Source organism: Muscardinus avellanarius, assembly GCF_963383645.1.
Source record: "Muscardinus avellanarius genome assembly, chromosome: 4".
In the NCBI taxonomy this organism is placed as follows: domain Eukaryota; kingdom Metazoa; phylum Chordata; class Mammalia; order Rodentia; family Gliridae; genus Muscardinus; species Muscardinus avellanarius.
The window spans coordinates 137,061,644-137,086,743 of NC_137789.1; the positions used below are offsets into that span (position 1 = coordinate 137,061,644).

A 25,100-nucleotide genomic window follows, 5' to 3' on the forward strand; every position below is an offset into this window, starting at 1 on the left:
GAGGTAAGTGAATGATTGATGAGCGTGTGTGTCCCCCAGTCGCATAGAGACACGCCGAGATCTATAATCGGTCTTACGGATATCTTTATTCGTGGGAGAGCGGCCTCCAGCCCCCGCGTTGCCGCGGGGGCCGGTGGCAGGGGAGAGCGTGCGTCCCCCCCTCTCGTGCTCCTCTCTGAACTCTGCACTGAACTCTCTTCTTCCGGACTGGGAGGCCTGGTCCCCTACGGAATTGCAGAGCTCCACCTCCTAGCTTCCGGCCCTGCCCCCTATGGGCCAGGGGGGGCGACTCACACCTTACAGTAAGGTTCTTGATGAATCTTTGTATCGGTTAGCTTTTGCTGTATAACAAATGATGCTATGGCTTTGTGGCTTAAAATGATCATCATTTATTAGGTCAAGGCTGTGTCAGGTGGCAGTTTGGGCTGGGCCCCGCTGGGTTGCCCTTCTATTGGGCGTGTGGGGACTTTGGTGGTGGACTAGGAGCTGGCTGGTCTAGATGGCATCACTCACATGTCAAGTGACTGGTGCTGGCAAGTTGGCTGGGTTGACCAGGGCCGCTGAATGACATGTCTCTCCCTGGCTCATCTTGGTTTATTTTCATGGTGACCACCTCAGGGTTTTCAACAGCAGCAAGAAAGGATAAGCTCCAGTGGGCAAGTACTTCCCCAGTCTCTATTTGCGTCATGTGTACTAAGGTTCTGTTGGCCAAACAAGTCACATGGCCAAGCCCAGAGTGAAGGTGGAAGAGGGCTTTCTAGGATCGTAGACAAAAGTGATGGCTATCGCAGTAGTATACCACAGCCTCCTTTCTGAGGTGAGTTTGTGTGGAAATACTCCGTACTTAGGCATTCAAGTGGTACAAGATTTCTTTTTTTAATCTTTTGTCGGATATGGTATTTTAATATGCCTGGCATCTGGTCGCTATCCTTGGATTCTATTGCTGACGTGTTTTTCTTTCCTTTAATCTTTTATTCCCTTTATTTGGGAAATTATAGTTTACTGCAGGACACAGTTCTTTTTATAGGAGAAGCAGCTGTGATGTCATAACTGAGCACATTTCCTTAGGGACATGCATTTCCCCCCACACATTTGGCAACATAATCCACAATCTATTTGTTCATTTCTGTTTTGGTGTCTGACTTCATATTGGATTAGAGAGCATATGTGAACCAAAATGTATTAGTTGATAAATTAATCTTTTAAAAATCTTATCAAGTGCCAGGCATGGTGATGCACACCAGTAATCCTAGTACTTGGGAGGCTGAGACAGAAGGATTGTAAGTTCATAGACAGCCTCAGGAATTTAGTGAGGCCCTCAGCATCTTAGTGAGACTCTGTTTCAAAATAAAAAATAAAATGGGGCTGGTATTTAGCTTAGAGTAGGAATGCCCCTAGTACTGCCCCCCACAAAGCTACCAATTACTATTTTCTTTTGATTTCTAGTTATTGAATAATTGAGCTGTAACAGGGGAGGGAATGTTTAAAACTGAATTAATTTTTTTCTTCCATAAGGGTCAGTTTGAATTAAGTTGCATAACATCAAGAGAGAAGCAGAAAAATATACATTTCAGATCTCAGAAACTATTCAAGCTTTATTTTTTTTTTTATAAGAGCAGTGTTTAAACAGGATTTTTTTTTGGGTAAAAATGAACAGCAATAATATGACTAGTAAGTGAAAAAAGGAAATAAACAGATTACTTAGAGTCCAAACAATTTCAATAAGGAATTTCTCAATGGAACATTTAGATTCTTATTGAATCTGTATGTGATTATATCTTACTCCCTAAACAAAACAGATTTTCAGTGATAAATGTTTTTGGACAGCCACGAGATTCAATTCCATTCATTTCAAGATACAGATTTATTTGTGAAATTAGAAGATAATAGTTACCAACAAGGACCTGGGGGAGTCCTAACTATCTTTAGCTCCCCGGTTGGTGTCTCACCCAGAAATATCTCAGGGATGGAGGTGCTTCTTGCAAGGATGAGAAAAATTGCAGCCAGAGCAGAAATTAATTTGTATTTATAGTGCAAACACCTACATGAATCCTTAATCTGCTTTTTTATGATTTTAGGGGAATTTATAGAATCGTTTGGATTGGGAGAAATCTCCAGTGGGTCATCAAGTTCCCTCTTCTTATAATGGCAGTGCTGATTTTATTATCCTTAAAGCAGCTCTGATAGATGGGTGTCAAGTCTGGCTCATGTTTCATGCATTTAAAAAATGTATATTCTTTACCCTGAGTGTATTTAATGTAGGAGACAGACTGGGAGCTGCCTATATGCCCCGGAGACCTTTTCTGAGTTTCCGACACACAGTCCCTTCTGGAACAGATGCCAGATATGTAGCATATTAAGCATGATAGTGATGCCATCAAACCGAGTTTGCTCTCCACTTCTGACAATTGGGACCATTTCCTTCCAGCGCGTGTAGGGACTCAGTGTGCTGTCTGTTGCGAGGTGGCAGCAGGAAACTTTTCCCTCACATCCTTTTGTCCTGTGCACCCCAGAGACCTGCCCTCCCCCAATTAGGAGAGCCTGCTTAAAAGACTAATTGTGAGCCAAAAAGACGTTTTAGAGATGCCTAGAATGTCTTCCAAATTCCGTGAGACACAGGGGAATATGAGGCATGGTTCTTGCTTAAAAGAAATTTATAGTCTCTTTAAGAAGATTCCTGGGGTATATCCAGGAAGAAATGAGATTGGTCTCTATGAGCAGTGTGTGACAGTCTAGATCATTACTTTATGGTTCCATTTCATGAACAATGTGCAATTACGCCTAATCACATCATGCCGGATTCTGACAATAGTGCATGCCTCAGAATGCAGAGGCGCCACCGTCTAGAACAGTGTCTAATGAGGTGCTTGTTGTACAGAGCAGCTGCGAGGACCGAGGGGGAAAGAGCAGGGAGTGACGAGCTGCTTTCTCAAGGGCAAAGGCCACGCGTTTGGCCTGGGCCTTGAGGTGTTCGAGTGACTTCTCCAAGCTTCAGGCCTGTAGCCCCAGCTGGATGCCAGCCGGAGGATTGCAAGTTTGAGGCCAGTATGAGCAGTTTAGCAAGGCCCTGTCTCAAAATAAAATATAAAAAGGTCTGGGGATATACCTCAGTAGTAGAGCACTCATGGGTTCAATCCCCAGGACTGCAACAAAACAAAACAAAACAAAAACCCAACCAAATGAATGAATGAATAAAATGATTCCTTTGGTCATTACCTAAAAATATACATCCAGGCAGTGTGGCATAGGAGTTGAGAGCTCATACTGTTGTTGCGTTGTGATACTGGGGATGTCTTATAGCCACCTTATAAATGATCCTAATAATTTTTTTATTAGTTAGGTACTAGGTCAGTTTTACAAATAGGCAAATTGAGGCTCAGAGTGATTTAGTAACATGGTCAAGGCCATTCAGTCACAAAGTTGGGACTGGAGTCTGTACAGTCTGTTGGGAGACATGAATCCTGCATTCTAATTGAGGTTGGTTGGCTTTCCAGGCCTCTGTTCTGTAAGATATTAGCTAGTTATAGGTATGGCACAAAGTGAAGGGAAAGAAAGACTGAAAGGTGATGCAGAGGCCAGAGAGTGGTCGAAAGGAGTGACTGAGGAACGTGTGTAGTTTGGATGCAATGTAATGAGGGTGGAGAGGGGCAGGCGCCGGGGATGAAGAGAGAGAGGAATAAATTCACCAGTTCTTAAAGAGGTGGCTGAAGGGGACTTGGCAATTCGATATCTGTGAAGACAGAAGAAGAGTCCACGGTGGTTTCCAGTTTTCCATCTTGACCTGTGATAACTGCAAGGCAGAGAAAGCTGACCTGCTGTCTTGGAGCCCACTGCCCACACCCCGTCTTCCTCGGCTCCTGCTTCTCCCACCACAGCTGTCTGGGCTGAAACTTGGCCCTTAAGACTCTTTAAAGCTCGATGAACAGAAGCAGAAAGCAAAAAGAGTAAAACAGGGAAAGAAAACCTATGGCACATAAAGGCTGCAGATATGTTTTTAGTCACAAAAAACCCCACCTTGAGATGCCAGAAATCCTCCCATTTCACTCTTCCTAATTGTGCCTGTGGTAGGGTTTGCACTTATGGGGAAGGCAGTCTTTCCCCCACTGTGTGTTCAGGTTGGCTACTGCTGGCATGCCGGAAAACTATTGCTTCTTGCATGCTTATCTGTATCTATCTTACTAAGTAGCTTCTCAGTTAATTATCTGGGGGTTTGCCTCCTCTAAAAAGCTGTAGTTTTCTTCCTATTTTTAAAATAATCGTTCAATTTATTTTTATTTTCTGACTTGCTGCTTGTTTATATTATAAAAATTATTGTTTAAAAATTTATTTGGGATAGTAAAGACGGTGTTGGATTTTTGAGGTAGGAAGGATGGATGGAAGTCAAGAGAAGCAAAAGATAGAGGGACCAGAGAAATTGGGATATTATAATTGCCAAAGAGATTGAAATGAAGGGAATTGAAAAGAGTCACAGGAGAAAAATCGACCGGCCTTGTACTTGTAGACAGAGTGTAAAAGATGACTTTCAGAACTCAAACCCAAAGTCTGGTGGCCTAATTGATAGCCACCAGGAACTTGGCTATGTCGTTGAGAGTCTGAAGCTTACTACATTCTGTTCATCTGAAAAGAGGCAAGAGGGTGGAAATTAATTAGAATTCTCAGTTTATAAACAGTCCCAGGAATGTGGATTCAAAAGAAATGAGCAGATATTTTAATTTTCCTCAGTCTCTTTATGGTCTGACCTTTATCTAGCTAGAGGCCAAATGTCACAGAATAAGTACAAGTTAGAGACATGTTTTCCAGTTGACACGGCAATCTCACGTACATTGTCTCGCTTGGTCTTCAGCATCTCCGGGAGACAGATGATGAGGGAAGCATCTCCCGTTTGTCCAGCAGGTTATATCTGCAAAGCATTTCTGCCCACGCTACCTCAGCGAGCATATTCTCTGATTTCTAACATGTATTGGAAATACAGATCCAATTGGGATTCTCTAAACACAGACTATCTTTGCTGTCTTTGAAGATAAAATTCCCTATAGAGAACACCCTCCTTGCCTTGCCCACCAACTGGACAGCTCTTCAGTATTCAAAATCTTGTTCAGGTGGAATTTTGCATTTGTCCCACCCTCACAAGGCCTAAGTGCTAGCAGGAAGAGAGGTGGAGGGGAAGGAGGCCTAGTAAAGCAGTTTGAGAAGGGAGGACTTGGTCCTGTGGCTTTTGATGGATATATGTAGAGAATGGTTGACCAGATGGCCCCTTGGCAGCTTGGGGTGGGGGGTGATGGAAACTTGAGAATAGCTTTATTATCTTTGGCTTTTCCCAGAATGGGAGCCATGGGTAAGGAGGTGACTGTGTGGTCCTGTATAATATGTTGTTCTGAGGATAAAATTTCATATGCAAACACACAGAAGCACCTTTAGAAGCTCCCCATTCTGGAGCTCCTCTCTTAAAACTGGCTCCCCAGTTTAGAAGCCCATAGAATAAACTGTTTAAGACCTTTGTCCCTTTTTATCTCAGCCATGAAACATTTCAGTCAGTATTCCCACCACCGTGACTCAAAATACCTGGCGACCACAACTTAGAGGAGGAAGATCTATTTGCTCCGAGCTCTGGAGACTTCAGAGGTCATTGTCTGTTAGGGTTCTGACTTCCAAGCAGGAGCTATGACTATGCACATCATGGTGGGGAGCAGACGGAGGGTCAGAGGGCAGATGCTGCAGCTGGGAGGGCCTGGGACACACACACACGACACCCAGCCAAGCCCCCAGAGACTCTTCCCTAGTAACCAAGCCCCACTTTTAGCATGGCTGTGCTGTTTACCATGTGAAGTCTGGGATATATATCCCAGAAATATATATATATATACACACACACATATATATATATATATGTATGTATATATATGTATATGTATGTGTATGTATGTGTATGTATGTGTCTATGTGTGTGTGTACACACACACACACACACACACACACACACACACACACACATATATATATATATATATATATATATATATATATATATATGAACCTGGCATCCTTGTATCTCTGAGCTACACTTCCATCTTCATTTTATTTATTTATTTTTATTTTGAAACAGGGTCTTAACTAAATTGCTGAGAAACTTGCTAAGTTACTCAGGCTGGATTTGAATCTGCAATCCTCCTGTCTCAGCCTCCTAAGTACTAGGATTACAGGGTGTGCACACCATGCCCGGCTCTGGGGGGCATTTTAAATCCAAACTATAATAAGTGACAGGTGCTCTTCTAATCCTTGGTGAACATTATAGCTAGAGGGTGAGATTCACGATAATGTCAGGCATACACACAAGGAGTAAGGACAGAGGAAAGAGGAGATGCAAGGTGGGTATGCATGCTTGTGTGTGTGCACGGGTGTAATGTGTGTGGTTTTATGTCTACACATGTTTATTCTCTCTGTCTCTCACAGATTCAGATGTCACACACACACACACACACACACACACACATACACACACACCCTGGGAAGGATATGACTATGGGGTGGAGGTGGGGAAAACAAAACAGTCAAGGCAGGAGGAGCTAATGGGCTGAGCAGAGAGGGAGGTGGAATCTGAGGAGGGCAGAGAGCTAAGGAGGGAGGAAAATGAGCAGTTAGCAGCCTGAATCCAGAGAGGGGTGATGTGGGGTTTTAGGGCCAGCTCTTGAATTAATGACAGTCATGTTCATCTGGCTACTGAATTGCACATAGAATGTGTTAACCAAATAAAAGAAAAAAAAAAGAGACCAGTGGCTACTGTGCCATACCAGCCATCCCTATCCTTCAGATTTGGTTCTCATAATGCCCTTGTTATTTAAGGGCCTCTCAGTAATTTCTTCTGAAATTGATGTGTCTACAAATGGCACCTACTTGAACCAGCCCCAATTCCTCTTCCATATTGAACATTATGGTTGCTCTCTGACTTGTGAAATCCTTCTACTCTGCCAGATCTGACACTACCTGAATTTCTCCTAGGTCAAAACTGACTCGAGTACATCCAGACACCACCTCTCGCTTTTGTTTCATAGAAACTGGTCTTTTCATCTGTTGAGCTTGCCGCGCCAGCCCCTGGAGTCTGCATAGAATCACTCCCCTTCTTCACGTTGGCTGCTTTGGACAGGACATAAAATGGGGAATTAATCTTTTCTTTGCAGCCTTTTGTCTCCTGTGGGCTGTGGAGCGTCCTGGCTCTGCCTTCTCACTGCTGGCCCCTCCCCCCAGCTCGGGGCCAGGGTCTGCCCTTGCCCCAGCACTTCTCTTGGTGTTTGATACACATAATCATGGTAACAGTGAGGGGCAGTGCATGAAAGGAGTTTTTCTAGGACTTTTGAAGTCAAGGATGTGGGAATAGCTGTGCATTATGAGGGAAGGGGGATTTTAAGTACTGATGTTGATAATGTATCCTCTTCACAGTAGGTGAGAGATACTTGTTGGTCCCTTTCTTTGACCATGATACCTTTGTGACTGGACCACATGGGTCTTAGTGTCAACAGGCTGCACTAGAATCATCACTTTCCAGCCAAGAGTAGACAGCACTGGAAAGCAGTAACCGCAGGAGCGCTGAAATAACGTGAGTCAGGCAGGGATGATCTGAGGTGCAGAAGCTGGCTTCCTCCTGGTGGCTGCCTCTGCCTTATCTCCTCACCCGACTGTCTTCTTTTGGAAACAAATCTGCTTTTATTACAAAACTTAATACACGATTTTCCACTTCCCTAAAATTTTATTAAGTACTTTATAGAACAATCTGAATGAACCTTAATTTTCCAAGTTGTCGGCTGAGCAGCATAATGACCTCATACCTTTTCATCTAGTTTCATGCCATTATCAGAGGTGGTTGGTTTGCATTCAAATCAGGCATATGTGAAAACTGGGCATGTTATTTTTTTCTTCCACAATTTTGGATCTAAAGCCACAGGGTCACTCTGTTTCAGAGCTGTGCAGTAGCCAATAGCTCCAAACTTCCTAGCAGCCACAATAAGAAAGTATAAAAAGAATCAGATGAATTTAAAATATGCATACCGATTAACTCAATTTATTCAAAATAATATTAGTTCAATGTGAAATGAAGTTTAAGTTATTAAAGCGATATTTTACATTTTTTGGTACAAAGTATTTGGCATATATTAAGATTGAGAGCAAATATCAGTTTAGACTACCAACATTTTAAATGCTTTATAGCCTGATACTGCTAGTGGCTATAATCTTGACCAGCACAGGTCTATTCTATGGTTGTTGTTGGGATGCCAACTTGACTGCTAGCTCTTTCTGACATAATCTTTGATGTTATCTGAATGAAACTTCGGGACTGGCAGATAATTATTTAGTTATTTAGATGAGTCATTCATTCGTTCATTTTATTTTCATTCACTCGACCATTGAGTACCAGGTCTTATTCTTATTGTAGAAATACAAAAGACATGAGAAACAGTCCTTATTTACGATGCGGGAAAAAGTCTAGTGGGAGAGACAAGCATGTCAACAAATAAGCACACAGAGCAGAATGACAAACATCGAAACACAGACAAAATGTTATGGAATTTTTATTTGAAAAAAGAGGTTTGAACCCCACTTCATAATGGGTATGATATTTTCAGAAATATTGCAGGAATTCTAGAATAAAATATAAATGAATTTCTGTATAATATGGGGGACAGAGAAAGCTTAGTTTTTTTCCTGTGATGTTTTTCATTGTAGTTGTTTTGTTTGGAATAAAATGTTAATGCAGAAAAATGTAATATAACATAGTCCTCCATCTACCCCAAATGGCAAACGTTAATATTTGTTGCCTTGTTTCAGATTTTAAAAGATGAAGTGAATAGATTCTTCAGGTTAGGTGAAGAGCTCTTTGTTCTCCTTTCAAGGTCTCATTCCCCCCCACCCCCGCCTTTCCTAGAGGCAAAGATGATCACGAATCTGATGTGTAGCCCATCAGTATATATTTTTTGTGCTTTTATTGCAAATGGATGCATCTACGAACAATGTATAGGATAACTTGGCGTATTCTACATGTGGTGCTATGTGACAAGCATGATAATTATTTCCTTCTTTTTATCCTCACTCAATATTTTTTAGATCTATCCAGGTTGATACAAGTAAAACTATAGACAATTCCATAGCATATTTGCACTATATCTATTTTTAAAATGGTTGACATTTTAATTTAGTCTATTTTTCTACCAATTTTCACTAGCGCAGAGGTGTTTTAGTGGGCAGTAGTGTACAAATTTCTTTGTATACATGTATAAGCATCTTTCTAAGGTATGTGTCTAGAAGTAGGGGAGGGACTAAGTATAATACCAAAGGCATAAATCATAAAGAAAAAAAATTATAGCTTTGTATACATACAAAATTTAAAACATCCTCGGTACAACAGAAAATACTCTAAAAATGTAAAGACAACAACAACAAAATCCTGAAAAAGTATTTGCAACAAATACGGTGGCAGGTCAATATCCTTACTATATTAAGAGTTTTTGCCAATCAATTTGAAAAAAGAGGCTCACTTTGGTGACTAAATTGGTCATCATAATCTAAAAATTCAGAAAAGAAAAATGACTATGATGGCTAGTGAACATGTAAAAGTGTGGGAAGCCAGCCAGGTGTGGCGACACACGACTATAACCCCAGTACTTGGGAAACTGAGACAGGAAGCTTACAGGTTCAAAGCCAGCCAGAGAAAGTTAGCACAGCTCTCAGCAATCAAGCAAGACCTTGTTTCCAAATAAAAAATAAAATAGGGCTGAAGGTTTAGAATGTCCCTGGGTTCAGCCTTTAGCAACACACACATACACACACACACACACACACACACACACACACACACGTAAACCTTATTAAGAACCCAAAGAATGAAAATTAAAAGAATAATTATCTTCTTTTTATGGTCTATCATATTGACAAAGATGAGAAAAGACAGATGATACCCAGTGTTAATGTGAATGTGGGGGGAATAGGCACTTTTATAGATTGTAAGTTAGTATATATTGAAGTTCTTATAATGTGAAAACTCTTTGACTCAGAAAGTCCACCTTAGGCATTAATGCAGAGACAATAAACCAGAGCTGTGTTTGAATCTGCCTCTACTGGGGAATATTTATTGTAGTATTATGCCAAAAAGTTCAAGATGGCCTTTGCATGAACCAGTGAACAAGAGGATGAATTGAACCCACGCTTAACAAGCCAATCCCGCCTCGGTTACACCAAACATGCAGTTGGCTTGAGGCCACTGAGAAAGTCTCCCAAAGGAAGCCACGTGGGGCAGGATCTTGAAGGATGAGAAGAGGTGTTTGCCTGGGGTAGAGGTGGGGATAGGGGAAGGGCTTGCTGGAGAAGCCAGTGATGAGCACAAGGGCAGGGAGACCTCAAAGAACCAGGCAGGGGAGGGAGTACCAGGATCGAAAGCAACGGCCACGCAGGGGCCTGAATGGAGCCAGGTGGAGCCCTTCCCAGGATGTCATAGTTTACTCTTGCTTGGAGGCTTTTTAGGATTTACTAAAAAAAAAAAAAAAATCCAAATTACTTGGAGTTATTTCAACTTGAGTATTCAATTCCATCTGAATATTTTATGTTTTGAAAATTTAACTTGGCTCACCATTCCAAAGATTTTCCGAGGTAGTGAAATTTCACTGCGCCGCCTTCCACTGGCGTCACTGCGTGTTTTTCTTGTCGCTTGCATGAGATCCTTTCCCATGCAGCTGTCACTGTTGACGTTACACGGCCCTCTGTTCTCCCCCGCGCTCTCACCGCCCTGGCTGTCCCTCTGCTTTGGCTGGACCGAGGGTGCTTGCAGCTGATTGGAAGAAGCCAAGAGCGTGTGGGCCCAAGCTTGGAGTCACACTGGCTGAGTTCAAATCCTCACTCTGCGGCTTATGCATCTGTGACGTCGGACGAATCATATGGCCTTAGTAAACCTCTGTTTGTTCATCTGCAAAATAGAATTGACATGTGAAGATTATATGAATAACATCTCTAAACTGGTTTTCAGAGCTTGGAGTATGTACAATAAGAGAGAGAGCGAGGGAGGGAGGGAGGGAGGGAGGGAAGGAGAGAAAGAGAGAGGGAGAGAGAGAGAGAGAGAGAGAGAGAGAGAGAGAGAGAGAGAGAGAGAGAGAGAGAGAGAGAATGGTGTCTTATGGTCTCTACGAGGTGATCTTTGGAGAGGAAACCCTTGTGCCCTTGGGAAGTGATGAACCCTTATTGTGGTGCAATTCTAGGAGCTCTATCTTTACAGAGATATTCCTTCTCTGATTCTTATGGTACCATTTGTGAACTGCCAAGGATTTCTCTTATTACAATATACCTTTCAGTCATTTGTTGGCCTCCCAAGGACTCTCAATTCCTTGAAAACCATGCAGTCTACAGGAAGGAGCATAACCTCTTGCAACTGGGTTTGCCTCACAGCTCTAGGACCAGTAACCTTGGTCAAATTACCTGTTTCCTCATCTGTAAGGTGAAGATTCTGACTTGTAGTATTTATTGTTAAAAACATTGAACATAATTTCTGAAAAAATGACTGGTATATAGTAGTTGCTTGATAGATGATGGCTGGAGACCAGAGGGTAACCATGACAACAGCAATGATGATGCTGGCAAGTAGCACAGTGGGCGGGCAACTGCATGGACGGATGCTGGGTCAGTGTATGGAAAGATGGATGGATATATGGATAGATGGCTGCGTGAATAAATGGCTGAATAAATGAATAAACAGTTTCATTCCTTGTCCTTTTTGGTTTACCATATTTGAGTCTATCAAACACTCTATACTCATCTCCTCCCTTATCTTTCAAGGCTCAGAACTTTGCAGCCTCTCCTCCTCCCCACCCCATACTGCTGACTGGCTGGCTGTTTCTTCTCTCCTCTTTCTATTGCCCAAATGCTAGCTGTTCTCCAGAGCATATTGTGCTTTTGTCCTCAAGTATCTCGTTCTTTACTAAAGATTTCATTATCAGCTTTATGTAGACAAAGTCTGAAATGGATTTTCTAGACTCTCTGGATTCTGGACTGAGATTTCTTGGTATATGCTTGTCAAAAAGGATGTTCTGTTGATTTTTTTTTTTTTTTGGTGGTACTGAGGATGGAGCCCTTCTACCTCTGGGCTACATTCCCAGATCTATTTTATATTTTATTTGGAAACAGGGTCTCTTAAGCCAGCAAGGCTGGCTTTGAACCTGCATGATCCTCCTGTCTCGGCCTTCCAAGCACGGGGATTACAAGGTGCACCACCACGCCCGGCTTCTGTTGACTTCTAAGACCAGTCTCACCATGCTGTTCCTGGAGCCATCTCCTCCCTTCCCTGGGCATGCACATGCTTGGTGCGTCCTTTCCCAGATCCCAGAGATGGAGATACCGGACCCACGCCTGCTTCTTCCACCCTCCTCCCCTCCCTACCGGCCCAGTCAGCGACCAGTCAAGTCAGTTCCATCTCCACATGCTTGTACATCTCTTTCCAGTCTTTTGTTTCTATTCTCCCTCAGGTGATAACCCCATCCAGGTCTCTCTGTGATCCCAGAACAGTCCTCTAAAGGGGAGCATGAAGATAATCTGCCCAGTGCTGGAAGAAAATATTAGAAATTGTACACATATATGCATTTTCATTTCAGTCTCCCAAATGTTCTGTGCTACATATGTCTTACAGTGTAGATAATCTATTTGAGCAGCACCTATATGATACCACATATTATTAATATAATAATGTATTATACACTGAGAAACTCTCAGTGGGCTCCTGGTTGCTTACCCTTGAAAACCAACCCATCTGCCTGTCCTTGAGCACATTCGGCCCTTGATTTTAGTCCAGAAAGGCCATCCCTTACAGCCGCCCTTCACACCCTGTAGGCTCAAGCCATAGTGGACCACTTACTGGACACTGCAGTGCTCTCACATCCTCACTTTTATGAGAATGTGTTCATCTTGTTTTCTTATTTTTCCACCTGCTGTAAGAAGCAGTACGTGTAGTGCTTAAGAGCAAGAAATGCTCACACACGTACACACACCTACACCCTTAAGTCAGCTCGAATCTCGGTCCCGCCACTTTCTCATAGTCTTCTTTGGCCAAGACACTGACACAACACTTCTGAGCCTCAAGCTCCTCGTTAGGAAGACAGAGATAATAATCACCAACTCATGGGGTCTTCGTGTTGAGTTGTTAAAGTCACACATGTGTTGAGCTCCGCGCTGTTCCTGGCACATTCGTTCATGACACCCGTTTTATAAGCAAGAGCTGCTGTTACTGCCTCTCACCTCTCTAGTTTTCTCTGTCTGATTCTCCCTCATTGTGAGACTGTGCAGGAAAGGGAAGGTCGTCATAACCCAAAAAGTGCTCACAGAAGAGGTTTCCATTGTGACTATTCTGAACTTAGACACTGGCCCACCCTCAGCATCCTATGACTCACTCCTTGGTCTCCCTTTTGAGGTAGGATTGTCCACTTTGACTAAAACATGCAATGAAAACACAATGCAAGGCAATTGTCGAATAAAATTGTCAACCTTAAAAAAGATGTCAGATACCATAAAGTCAATGCAAACAATACTGGGATCATAGACAAGGGCAGTGACCAATTGGTCTGGTGGGGAAAGGGAAAACTGGATAAGTTGAAGTGCAGGCACCCCCAAAGGAAATGTAAATATCCAGTGATCCAGTGACTAAGAGGAGATCTGCAAGAACTTATTAAGGCCTTTATATATTTCTGCCAAAAATAAATATTTGAAAAACACCTGGTCAGAGTACCTAAATAAAACACTAAAAGCATTAACCATAAAAAGCAATCATGGATAAATCTTACTCCATTAAAATTAAGAATGTCTGCTCCTGAGAGAAACTTGATCTATCCAGAAAATGTAAACAATTACAAATCAATAAGCAAAAGATGACTCAGGAGTAAAACAGGAAAACAAGGCCTGAGGGGAGACATTTTATAGAAGAGGAAACCCGAATAGTGAATAAGCTTCAGAAATATTCAACCTTATTTTATGAGCAGGGAAATGAAATATAAGACCAGGTTGAGATACCACTTTACTGGTTCTAGAAGGACAAGAGTTGAGATGTCCTGATTAGCTTTCTCTTGTCCCTTTTACATTATCACTCAGTTATGCAACTTAAAACAGCACATATTGCCGGGCATGGTGGCGCACGCTTGTAATCTTCGTGCTTGGGAGGTGGAGACAGGAGAATCGCACAGGTTCGAAGCCAGCCTTGTTGGCTTAAGAGACCCTGCTTCCAAATAAAAAATATAAAAATAGGCCTGGGAGTGTAGGAGGTAGAGGTGTTCCATCCTCAGTACCACCAATAAAACAAAACAAAACAACAACAACAAAAAAAAACCCCACATATCTTGCGACCTTGGTGGATCTGGGGTCAGAGTATGGCTTAACTGTGTCCCTTGCTTAGAAATGCCCAATAGCACCAAGCAACAGGAAGAGTGCAGATGAATTAATAAAATGCAAATTAACCAACTTGTTAACAAAATACTTTGGAAAATAATTTTACTTTATAAAGTGAATGTCTTTATATTTTTAAGATACAGTGATTCCACTTCTTGGTTTGTATCCTACAAAAACTTTTACTTGTGAACTTGAAATCATGCATAAGAATATTCATAATAAGATACTGTTCATACAAAACAAAGCCCTGGAGGCAAATCCAAACACCCACTGACAAGAGGATGGGTAACTTGTGGAATTCCCACCCACTAAAGTGGCAAATGAACTACATGGACAGAAACACAAAATAGCCATGAGATCTATGGCTTTATAAATCTTAGAACCACGACGTTGAGGAAAACAGCAAATTAGAGAAAACTAGATGTGCTTGGAAGTATTTGTACAAAGCTCAAATCAAAGCAACAAGCCAGGCATGGTGGCACACGCTTGTAATCCTAGCATTTGGGAGGCTGAGACAGGAGGACCGGGGTTTGTGGACAGCCTCAGCTACTTAATGAGCCCCTTTGCAATTCAGTGAGACACTGAAATTAAAGAATAAAAAAGAGGGCTGGAGGTGTAGCTCAAAGATAGAATGTCCCTGGGTTCCATCTCCAAGTACTTAAAAAAAAGAAAAAAAAAAAACAAAAGTAAAAAGAGTAGGCGTATGTTAAAACTATATGAAAAAATAAATAAAGGACGTGATAACAGGATCCAGGATGGTGTTCTTGGATGATGGCGGCAGGCGTATAGGCACACTGCTGGGATGGAAAAGGACATTCATGGGTAGCTTCTTGGTATTGATAACGTTCTCTTTTACAAGTTGGGTGATGGGTTTATCCTAAGCATTTATTTTATTATTATGTTTTATGGCTGTATGTGTGTTCTTTTATATGACTATTACATAATAAAACTTAGGGGAATGTAGTACTGTGGAAGTCAGATAGATGAAGGAAGTCAAACTGTAATATAATGTCAGTCATGCCCATAAAACCCAATCATTTAAATTTGATTAATTGATTATTATTTCTACTAGTTATTATTGTCTTAATTATTTGTTTCAATTAGTAGCATGTATTATAATTAAAGTGTAAAATTTGTTAATGATAAAACAAACTTTTTATGAGTTTTAGATCAGATTTTCAAGGAATATTTCATCAAGACCTTTGTATTGGGCTGAAGATGTACCTTAGCTATTGAACAATTGCCTAGCAAGTGTCAAGCTCTAAGTTTGTCCTCTAAATTTCCCCCAAATTTCCAATAAAACAACAACAAATAACCCATTTTATTATTTATAAAATTATGTTTATTCTAGTTAATTTTTATTATGATTATGAACTCATTTGTGTGTGTGTGTGTGTGTGTGTGTGTGTGTGTAGCATTAAGGGTTAAACCAGGGACAGTGTACCTCTGAGCTATACCCCAGCCCTACTTCACTTTTTATTTTGAAACAGAGTTTCACCAGGTTGCTGAGGATCCTTGCTAAGTTGCTGAGGCTGTCCTCAAACCTGTTATCCTGCTGTCTCAGCTTCCTCAGTACCAGGATTACAGGACTATGCCACCACACCTGGCCATTATTAACTCACATTAATTGTAATGGGTTAATGGGTTTCACTGTGGCATTTCCATTGCCATATCATGGTTTGATTGTGTCCGCCCTCCCTTTACCTCTTCTCTATTCCCCTCCCTCTATTTTAGTTAATTGTTATCATTTCAAAGAAAAATGTCAGTAGCCAACTGGAAACATACTCCCTCAACTCCAATTTTGTTTTCTCTAAATTAGAAATGGGCTTCTGATTTAATATTTTAAACAACATCTTTTAAATATTTACTAACTGCTCATGGTTTGTCTTTTTAAGGAGATTGCCCCAATACATATCTCCAGGTCCTTGTTTTGGTCCTTTTACCAAAAAAGGCAAAACATAATTCCTTTGTGTCAAGTTTTTTTGGGGAAAATCTTTGGAATAGCCAATTAAGTTAGTTGAATTTGTTAAAAATCCATAGGAATGTAGTTTGGTTAGAGTAGAAATTCATTTCTATCTTCCTAGGACTGTTATCCCTATCTGGAAATCCTGTAATTTATCATTCCTATCCTATCATATTATTATTATTATTATTATTATTATTATTATTATTATTATTATTGGTGGTACTGGGGTTCCTGGAAGCCCTTCTACCTCCAGGCTACACTCCCAGACCTATTTTATATTTTTGAAACAGGGTCTCTTACGCCAGCGCGGCTGGCCTCGAACCTGCGCGATCCTCCTGTCTCCGCCTCCCAAGCGCGGGGATTACAAGCGTGCGCCACCACGCCCGGCCCTATCCTATCATATTATGACTTGAACCCAATGATCCAGCTCTTGGCTTGAATTCCAGTGAGCCTTCTCCAATCCACACCTTTATAATCAGCACTTCCTAAAAGGAGGAGACAAAATGTTAGCTACAGTCATCAAAAAAGGTTTCTGGGAACTGATGAGTTATACCTGGCATCAGTTTAACATATATAAATCAATAACTATCAAATTCCCTGAGATAAGTTTCTGCTTGTTGTTTAGATGTATTTTAGAAATGGTCTTGTGATAACTAGGACCTTTTCTGATCCGGGAATGCTAACATTACTGTTACTATTACACACAATAAGATCCATCTGGAATATTTTCCTTTCGATGGCCCACCAAGTGGCTATCATGTCTACTTTCTAACCTACCCACACTGCACATTATGCCTAGCCCTTCTTTGGGGATCTGGCATAATTTAGTATTTTAATTTATTTATTCAGTACATTGTAATTTTACACCATATTGGGGGATAGTGTACTAGACAAATACATGGGCACAATTCTCGGTTCCCTTCCCACTGGGTCCTCCATCTTTCTCCCCCTGCATGTCTTTGAGATTGGAGTTGGTTATTTCATATATATTCACAGCGTTATTCAAAATGACATGCTTTATGATTTTGTCCTCCCTTCCCTAATCCCCTCAGTCAATCCCCTGGAGTTTCTGCTCACCTAGCTGATGTTGCCCTTATTTACAAATACCTACTTTCCACATCTAAGAGAAGACATATGTCTACTCGTTTTTGAGACTGGCTACACTCAGTATAATATTCTTGAGTTCCATCCATGTTTGTTCTTCTTTATGGCCAAGTAAAAATTCCATTGTGTATATATCTCAAAGTTTTGTGATCCATTCATCCATTGATGGACACGTAGGCTGGCTCCATAATTTGGCTCTAATTGTGAATTGTGCTGCTAAGAACATGGATATCCAAGTATCATAATATTCTGATTTCATTCTGTTTGGGAAGACGCCCAGGAGCGCCATCTCTGGGTCATAACACAGTCTTTATAATGAGTTGGATATTTGTTTTTCCTGCACCAGATAGCAAACTCCTTAAAGCTCCAGACTTAGTCTTTGTATGAACCTAGTATAGATAAATACTTAGTTGACTTAAATTTCTCTAGATCTTTTTCATTAATAGCTTCTGAAAAGTCAACACTATCACAATTTAGTATGAGCTGATTCCTCACATAAACTCAATGACTAGGTAAGGTTCAAAGGTGAAGCCAGCAAACAGCCTCAGTGCCAAAGTTCGGGCTAGTCTGGGGAATAAATACATTGTGCAGAATTTGACAAACATATATTTGCATTTTGGAAGTAAAATCCCTTGCAAAAATATTTCTCATGAAAATTTGTGTTGCTTATATCAGAAAGCGCCAGAAGCATTTTTCCTGTTGTTACAAAATGGTGAAGGTTAGTGCATGCAGATTTCTTATATGCCTCATAAAACACTTAATCATCTACTTCCTGAGCCAAGAACCACTGTGTAACCAACTAGTTCTCTGCTCATAAGGAACTCGGCTGTGTAATTTGGTTCCATCCCCAATTCCGGCATCTCCACCCTCTCCAGGGGGCTTTACCACTTCATGACATCATAAACAAGATGGGTCTAGAGTTCAGTTAAGCTGACATTTTTGTTATAAAGCCAATAAACAAGAAAGTCCCAAGGTATCAGCCTTTATTTTTTTCCCTTTCTAAAGCCGAATAGAAATGTAATATATTTACAGAGTTTCTAATTTATTTTTATACTAATAAAAATAGGCATTTCCAGATAGATTAGGCAGTGTTCTGGAGTTGTTCTTATGTGTGTATGACGGGGGACTAATTTTGCTTAAGCATTTAAGTCTGGCTTTAGCCTTTTATTTTTTTAAAAATTATGGATGGGCGTGAGGGAATTGAACAAAGAATCAAGCAAAGAGGCAAAAACGGATTGCTTTTTTCAACTTCTGGGAAAGAGTTATGTGCACAATTAAGATTTCTGTGTTTAAAGAAGTTGTTTAGAAAGTCAGCATGTTATTTAGTTGAGGAATGTAGTGTAAGAGTTATGTTTGCATTTTCTTATTTTATGTGTCAGTATGCACATGCACATATAAGTGATGTCTTCAGAGCCAGTTAATTTGAATATGTTCGAAAGTCTTTTCTTTGTTAGATCATCTTATTGGTATATTGCAATTATACATTGCAGTGAGATTCAAGAAGCATTTATGTACACACACACACCACTTGTATGTTGCCTTTGGACTCCAGCCTGTCCCCCGTCCCCACACTCTTGGTGTGGGCGAGATTGGTAGTGATGTCTTCACATAAGAACATAACATTTTTGACCTGTTTCCTTCCTCAAGCCTCCTTCTTCCCTCCCTTGCCCCTTTACTATTCTACTGATCTCTCTTCCCTTTTATCTGAAGTTCCTGTTCTTCATTTGTAAGTCTTAGGAGCTAGAAGTATTTGAAACCACTTGATAAAAAAATTTCTATGAACATTTAACTAAAAGATCCAGGTTATACATCAAGTGATTTCCTGAGCCACACATGATATAAACAAAGAGAAAATTTAATTCAAAGTGATGAGACTCATGGTTCCGGCTCATGAGGGTGAATTAAGCAAGTTCTGCTCACTAGGAGATGCTACCTAATGGTCTAATCCAAGTAGAAGTTCTCCACAGGAATGTATCTGTATCTCTAGTGATATGTGCTACTAAAACACAACAGACATAGGTTGCTGACAATATAATTGCAACCAACAAGCTGGGCACAGTGGCGCATGCCTGTAATCCCAGTACTTGGGAGGCTGAGACAGGAGTACCACAGGTTCGAGGCCAGCCTCAACAACTTAGCAAGGCCCTCCAAAACTTAATGAGAATTTGTTACAGAACAAACAAACAAACAAAACAAACACACACACACAAACAAACAAACATAGGGCTGGGATATAGCTCAGAGGTAGAATGCCCCTGGGTTCAATTGCTAGGAATACACACACACACACACACACACACACCCTCACACAAAAGTGCAATCAACAAACTTACTGAGCACCTAGACTGAGTAGAACCCAACAGTAGGTGGGAGGTATATAACAAGAGATCCATCATGCCTCTGACTGCAAAGGAATTTTAATTAGGGAGGAAGAATGAATGCACAAAGATCAAATATGATACAGAGGATCATAGATAATGTCTACTGACCTTCTGAAAAAGCTTTTGCTATTGGTTCCATGAAGTAAGTTTTTTTCCCCCCAGAGGTAGTGATTATTTGATTTTATTTTTATTTTTCTAAACAACTATATCTTGAATCCACTAGGTGAGGCTAGAGTGGACATAAGTACCTGGTACTCATGTCTGAGTGGGTGGCTTTGTCCTGGTGGGTGTAGATAGTGTACGGCCTTGATCGGGTGGGGATGCCTGTTTCCTGTGAGTCAGCCAGTCACAGAGTGAGGCAATCATTCCCAACTTTTGCCCAAGCAAATTGATGACTCCAGGGTGAGCGGAATCAATGCACTGGCATTTGCCAAACACTGATTCGGATGAAAACAGAATAAATTAGTTCCTCCCAGTCAGTTATTGCTTGGAGTAGGCGAGCTGGGGAGGAAGGGTGCAGAGGTGCACATTGAATGTGAGCTGCCTTCTGTTTTCAGCCGAAGACGCGGAGCAAAGGACAGAGAGAATAAACAGACTGTGATGACAAAACTATAGCATGGCAGGAAAGCAGTCCTGTGAGCACCTCAATTTCTTCCTCTGCATGGTACCCAGAATAGTGCAGACTCTTATTTGCATTGACTATTCATGGTATAGACTTTTAATTTATATCAGGTAAAGCACAAAAACCTGAGGTCTGAGTAGTTCAGTATCTGGAATTTCTGACTGGGGTTACAGAGTATTGCCAAGTACTAACAGCACTGTGATTAATTTCTTACCACTCTACTCAGCTGATACTGAGAATAAGATGTGCTCTTGTCAAGTGTAACTTGGCAGAGACTTTTGTAGCAAAAACCCCATAATCTGACAGTCTGACGGTGTCTGACGGTGTCTGTCCAACTGAAAGAAGAGAATGTCTAAGGAAGAAACATCATCTTAAGGATGAATGTACGATGGTTAGCACGCTCAAGATGTGTTCAGCCCAAGAGAAAGTTAGTCTCTTGGTGTGAATAGTCTAGCTTTATTCCAGCATAGCGGCTTATGAAATAAAAGGGGGAAGCATGCTACTAAGTAATATTAACGTAGGTTATGCACAGTCTCCGAATAAATAAATGCCAACCTGGAGATGCAAGCTTTTGTTGGTGAGGAAATAAACTATTTATGATTTTCTTCTGATGTTTCATTGACATATGGTGTTTCTAACCAAGTGACAAATTAATTGACTAGGTTTAAAGAGAAATGGATGTGGTTTAATGAAGAAGGACAGGCTATGTATCACGAGGCAGCTGGTTCTGCCACTGCTGGCTTATGGAGACAATATACTTTGGACAGCTAATGAGTCTCTGCTGTATAAGATAGATTCTCTTTATAATAGAATCACATGCTTTGTCTCTAAATGGGGTTATTATACACACCATTGCACAATGTTTGAAGAGCTTGGTTGGCCCTTGTAGAGGGTTAGGAGAGAAATAAATTGGGAGACAATTGTACATAAGTTCTTCAATCCATCAAACTCTCCATATTTATCTAAATTACTAGCACGTTCTCCCCAAGTAAAAATTTGTGTGATACACATGGCTAGAATGTTAATGATAAGTAGGCTTCTCTTTGGTTTTATCAGTTTGGTTTTCCATCATAAGCATAGGTCAACAGTCATGCATGCTGAAGCCAAACATACCCTCCAACCACTACCCACCACTGTGGCAGCCCTTCCCGAATTCTGCTATCTTGGCCCTTGTGGCTTTATTGGGTGTTCCCTTCCACCACAAGCACACAGACCCTGCTTGTCCTGGGTTATTCAATTATCAGGACTCTTCATCTTTGAATACCCACACAGTTTTAATGACAATTCATTCCGTTTCTTCACTTTTCCCCACTCTTGTGGGACCTCGCTGTTCAGCTGCTCAGTTATTCTTTAGAATAAATCTATTTCAACTCATTTCACAGCCTTGGGGAAAAACTGAAAGTGATGGAATAAGAAGGAGAGGAATGAGTGGCAGGCTCACTCAACTGTGCATCAAAAGACCACTTCCAGTTAAGAGATGCCGGCAGGGTTTACTCAGATGATGCGGGGTAGGAGATGGAGGAGTCAGCTCATCCTTTATCTTCTTGGGCCCCAATTTCACCTTCTGGCTGGATTCTTCTACTGATGTTCATTTAGTCTTCAGGAATTTTGTAGCTCAATTTGATCCAGGTTGTCCCCCCTACCCACCCTGGGTAATAGCATGTCTTCAAGCTCTAGAACAAGTGTTACATGGAAAAAGTGGCTCTTGGTCATATCATAATGAGGGTTTTCACTTAGTGAGAGATTCTGGATACACCATTAATTCCCACTGGCCTTGAGATTCTCACCCACGAAGTTAGATAGTCATAGTTGTTCTTTCCAGAGTTTTTCCTCTGTGTTCTCTGCTCCCTCTCCACCACTGGTAATTGGAAGAATTCACAGGTGAAATATTTCATGGTTCTTGGAGTCAGATGGTCTCTTCAGTTGAAGGCATTATTATATCCCCAACTCAATTGTATCCTCTTCTTCCATTGTGGGGTTCTTTACTTTTTTATGTTCAAAGAAAAAGAAAGATGAGCTGAAAGAAACGGACAGAACAGTTCCACGGGCTTCTCCACATACACATTACCCTCTCCAAATTGAATCTTGAAGCCCTGTCAGAAGTGTTATTTTCCCAACAGAGAAGGCGTTAAGTGGCTATAGAAAATAAACTCACCTCCTGATACCTTTCCCATTTCTTGCTACATCCATTTACTGTGAAGATTATATTGTAAGTTGTGACAGGAGGTGGTGTGTGGTGAAGGGAAGTCACCGCTTGGTAATTCTATTTGTTCAACTTTTCTGCAGCATGGGCTTTTGAGGGTTCCTTGTCATTTCCAGAATTTTTTTCTTATATGGCAAGTACTTTAAAAAAATACATATATGTTCCTCTTGAAGCTTATTCCATCCAGCTTAATTTTAAATGTAAACACTCTTCTGCAGGTAGAATTATGTTTTTGTAATAAAGCTTCTATAATTTGTCCAGGGGAAAAGAAGAATGAAAACAAATGGTAACAGTGCCTTGTTTAATGAACTTTGCCTATTTTTAAAATGGTTTTTATATGCTCTGCAAAAAAATAATTATTTAGTGACAATGCCAAGATTACTTAGCTCTAAGTAGAAATTAGTTTCCATTGGATTAGATGCTTCCTTTAATGAGAGGGCTTATATTTATAGTTTTTTCCTTTAACATAATTACCTTAAGGAAATAAGTATGTACAGAGACTAATGAGTAGACACACTAGTCTTTATCAATATTTGTTCAAATGATTGCATGCTAGAGATATAGGAACGTAGCATTGAGCTGCTTTAGAAATAAGCCTTCACTTGTATGCAGTATCTTTAGTTCAAGGACCTGAAAACACATTACCAGCCATTGAACTCTAGGATACAAATAAGAATTCTCCACTGCTTATTTTTAAAATTAGGTTGTGGGAATCAGGTTCCCTTTGGGTTTCTAGGAAATCATTCTTTTAGTCTCTTGTCCTTTGACTCTCCTTGCCTTCCCATCCTTCAAGCCAGTTCCAGGTCACCTTTCTTCCCATGTCACCGTACTTCTTATAAGATTGACTTTTCCCCTCTCCTGACCTGTTCTTCAACCTGTGCCACTTCCTGCTTCCCCAGTTTCCTGCGACCTGCCCCAGGGAGGACAGCGGCGATGTCCTGGCGACTCACCCGAGGTTGTCTGCAGCCCCTCTGCTGTATCCCTTTACTTGATGCTCCTGTTTGATGTTCCTTTGATGCTCCTGACTACTCAAATCACTCCTCCCTTTTAAAGCCTCTGCCTTTTCTTTGTTTAGGGGACATTTGCTTGCTCTCCCCCACTGTCTTTCTCTGGTCTCTCTTCCTCACCGCCTCTCCCTCTTATTGGAATTCTCCCAAAGATCTGGCTGTTTTCACCCAGCCTGCTTTTTGCTTCTCAACACTGGGTGGCATATTTAGCTCCTCTCCCAGATACCCCACAGGGCCCAGAGCTCTGGGTAACCACATGTCTGATTGGTGGAAACTTTACCAACCCTAGCCTCCCTGCCTCCATCACCATCACCCCACCCCCACCCAAGGGCTCCACGCTGGAGGCTTTGGAGACGTCATGGTCTGGCCCCTTCCATCGCCATTTGTCTGACCCCCCCCCCCCCAGGGTGTCTTCACACACGCTTGCCTTCTTCCATTCTAATGCTTGAGGTCCAGCTTGCTTCATCTTCTGTGACCCGTCTCCCTCTGCCCTCTGCTCTGCTATACTTCAGCACTTGTCCTCTGAAGACAACACATGGATGCTTCCAACTGCCTAAAGGGTGTGGGTCCAAATGCGGTCTGCTCTCACTGTGTGTCCAGGCATCTCTCCTCTTCTCCCCTCTGCTTGTCTCCTGTTCTGTCCTGAGCCACACTGCCAGGCCTCTGTCGTATCATGGAAAGTTGGCCTAAATAGCTCTTCTTTTCTCTCTTTGCTTGGGGCAAACTCCTACTCCGTCTCAGAGGGGAAACTCAAATGACATTTTTCCAAACCTCTCCCAACTCCTCCAATTATGAACAGTATTCATTTTCAGAGACCTCACACTTTGTTAAGATCTCCCAGTGCTGCCCTGTCTCCATCACATGATCCTACACCCAGATAGGCAGGGATTTCCTCTTATTCATTTGTCTTAGTTGTATCCAAGTGCTGGGCACATCCCAGGCCCGTGATTAGGGTTGCTTTGGCTCAGGGTGAGCAGGTTTAGGATGCTCCCAAAGCATCCTGGCCGCGTGGTAGAAGCTGCTTCCTCTGATGGGGTGCGGCTCTTTATCCCTCCTTGTTTATGCTCTTCACCAGGAAAAGGAGAAACTGTATGTGGAACTGAAGCACATCTTGGCCAGGCAGCCTGGCCCCGAGGCCGCAGAACAGCTCCAGATCTACCGGCACACACTGCAGGAGAAGACCAAGCAGCTTAAAGTAAGCTCAAGCTCTGCTCTCGGTGGGTCGCAGGGCATCCTCAGTGGGCGATGGGGGAGGACCTGCCTTGGCATGGTGATCCCGTCTTCTACTGGCCGCATTCTTACCAGGCCAGCCTTCATAGAGCTCATTAGATTCTATTATTACCCATTTCCAGAAGGAGGTGGATGAGCCTGTGAGGAAAGAGTTGGAGAAAGGATGAGGCAATGAAATGGAAACTGG

General features: G+C 41.6%; 1 protein-coding gene across 1 annotated transcript in view; it reads left to right on the plus strand.

Annotated features, from left to right (window-relative positions):
* Positions 1–25,100, plus strand: part of CFAP58 (cilia and flagella associated protein 58) — a gene marked incomplete at both ends in the record, with an annotated part of 106,647 nt that overhangs the window by 73,497 nt on the left and 8,050 nt on the right. Inside the window, one exon of the mRNA XM_080694861.1 lies at positions 24,759–24,878. Within this exon, the coding sequence (XP_080550987.1) occupies positions 24,759–24,878 (120 nt within the window). The remainder of the gene's footprint in view (positions 1–24,758; positions 24,879–25,100) is intronic.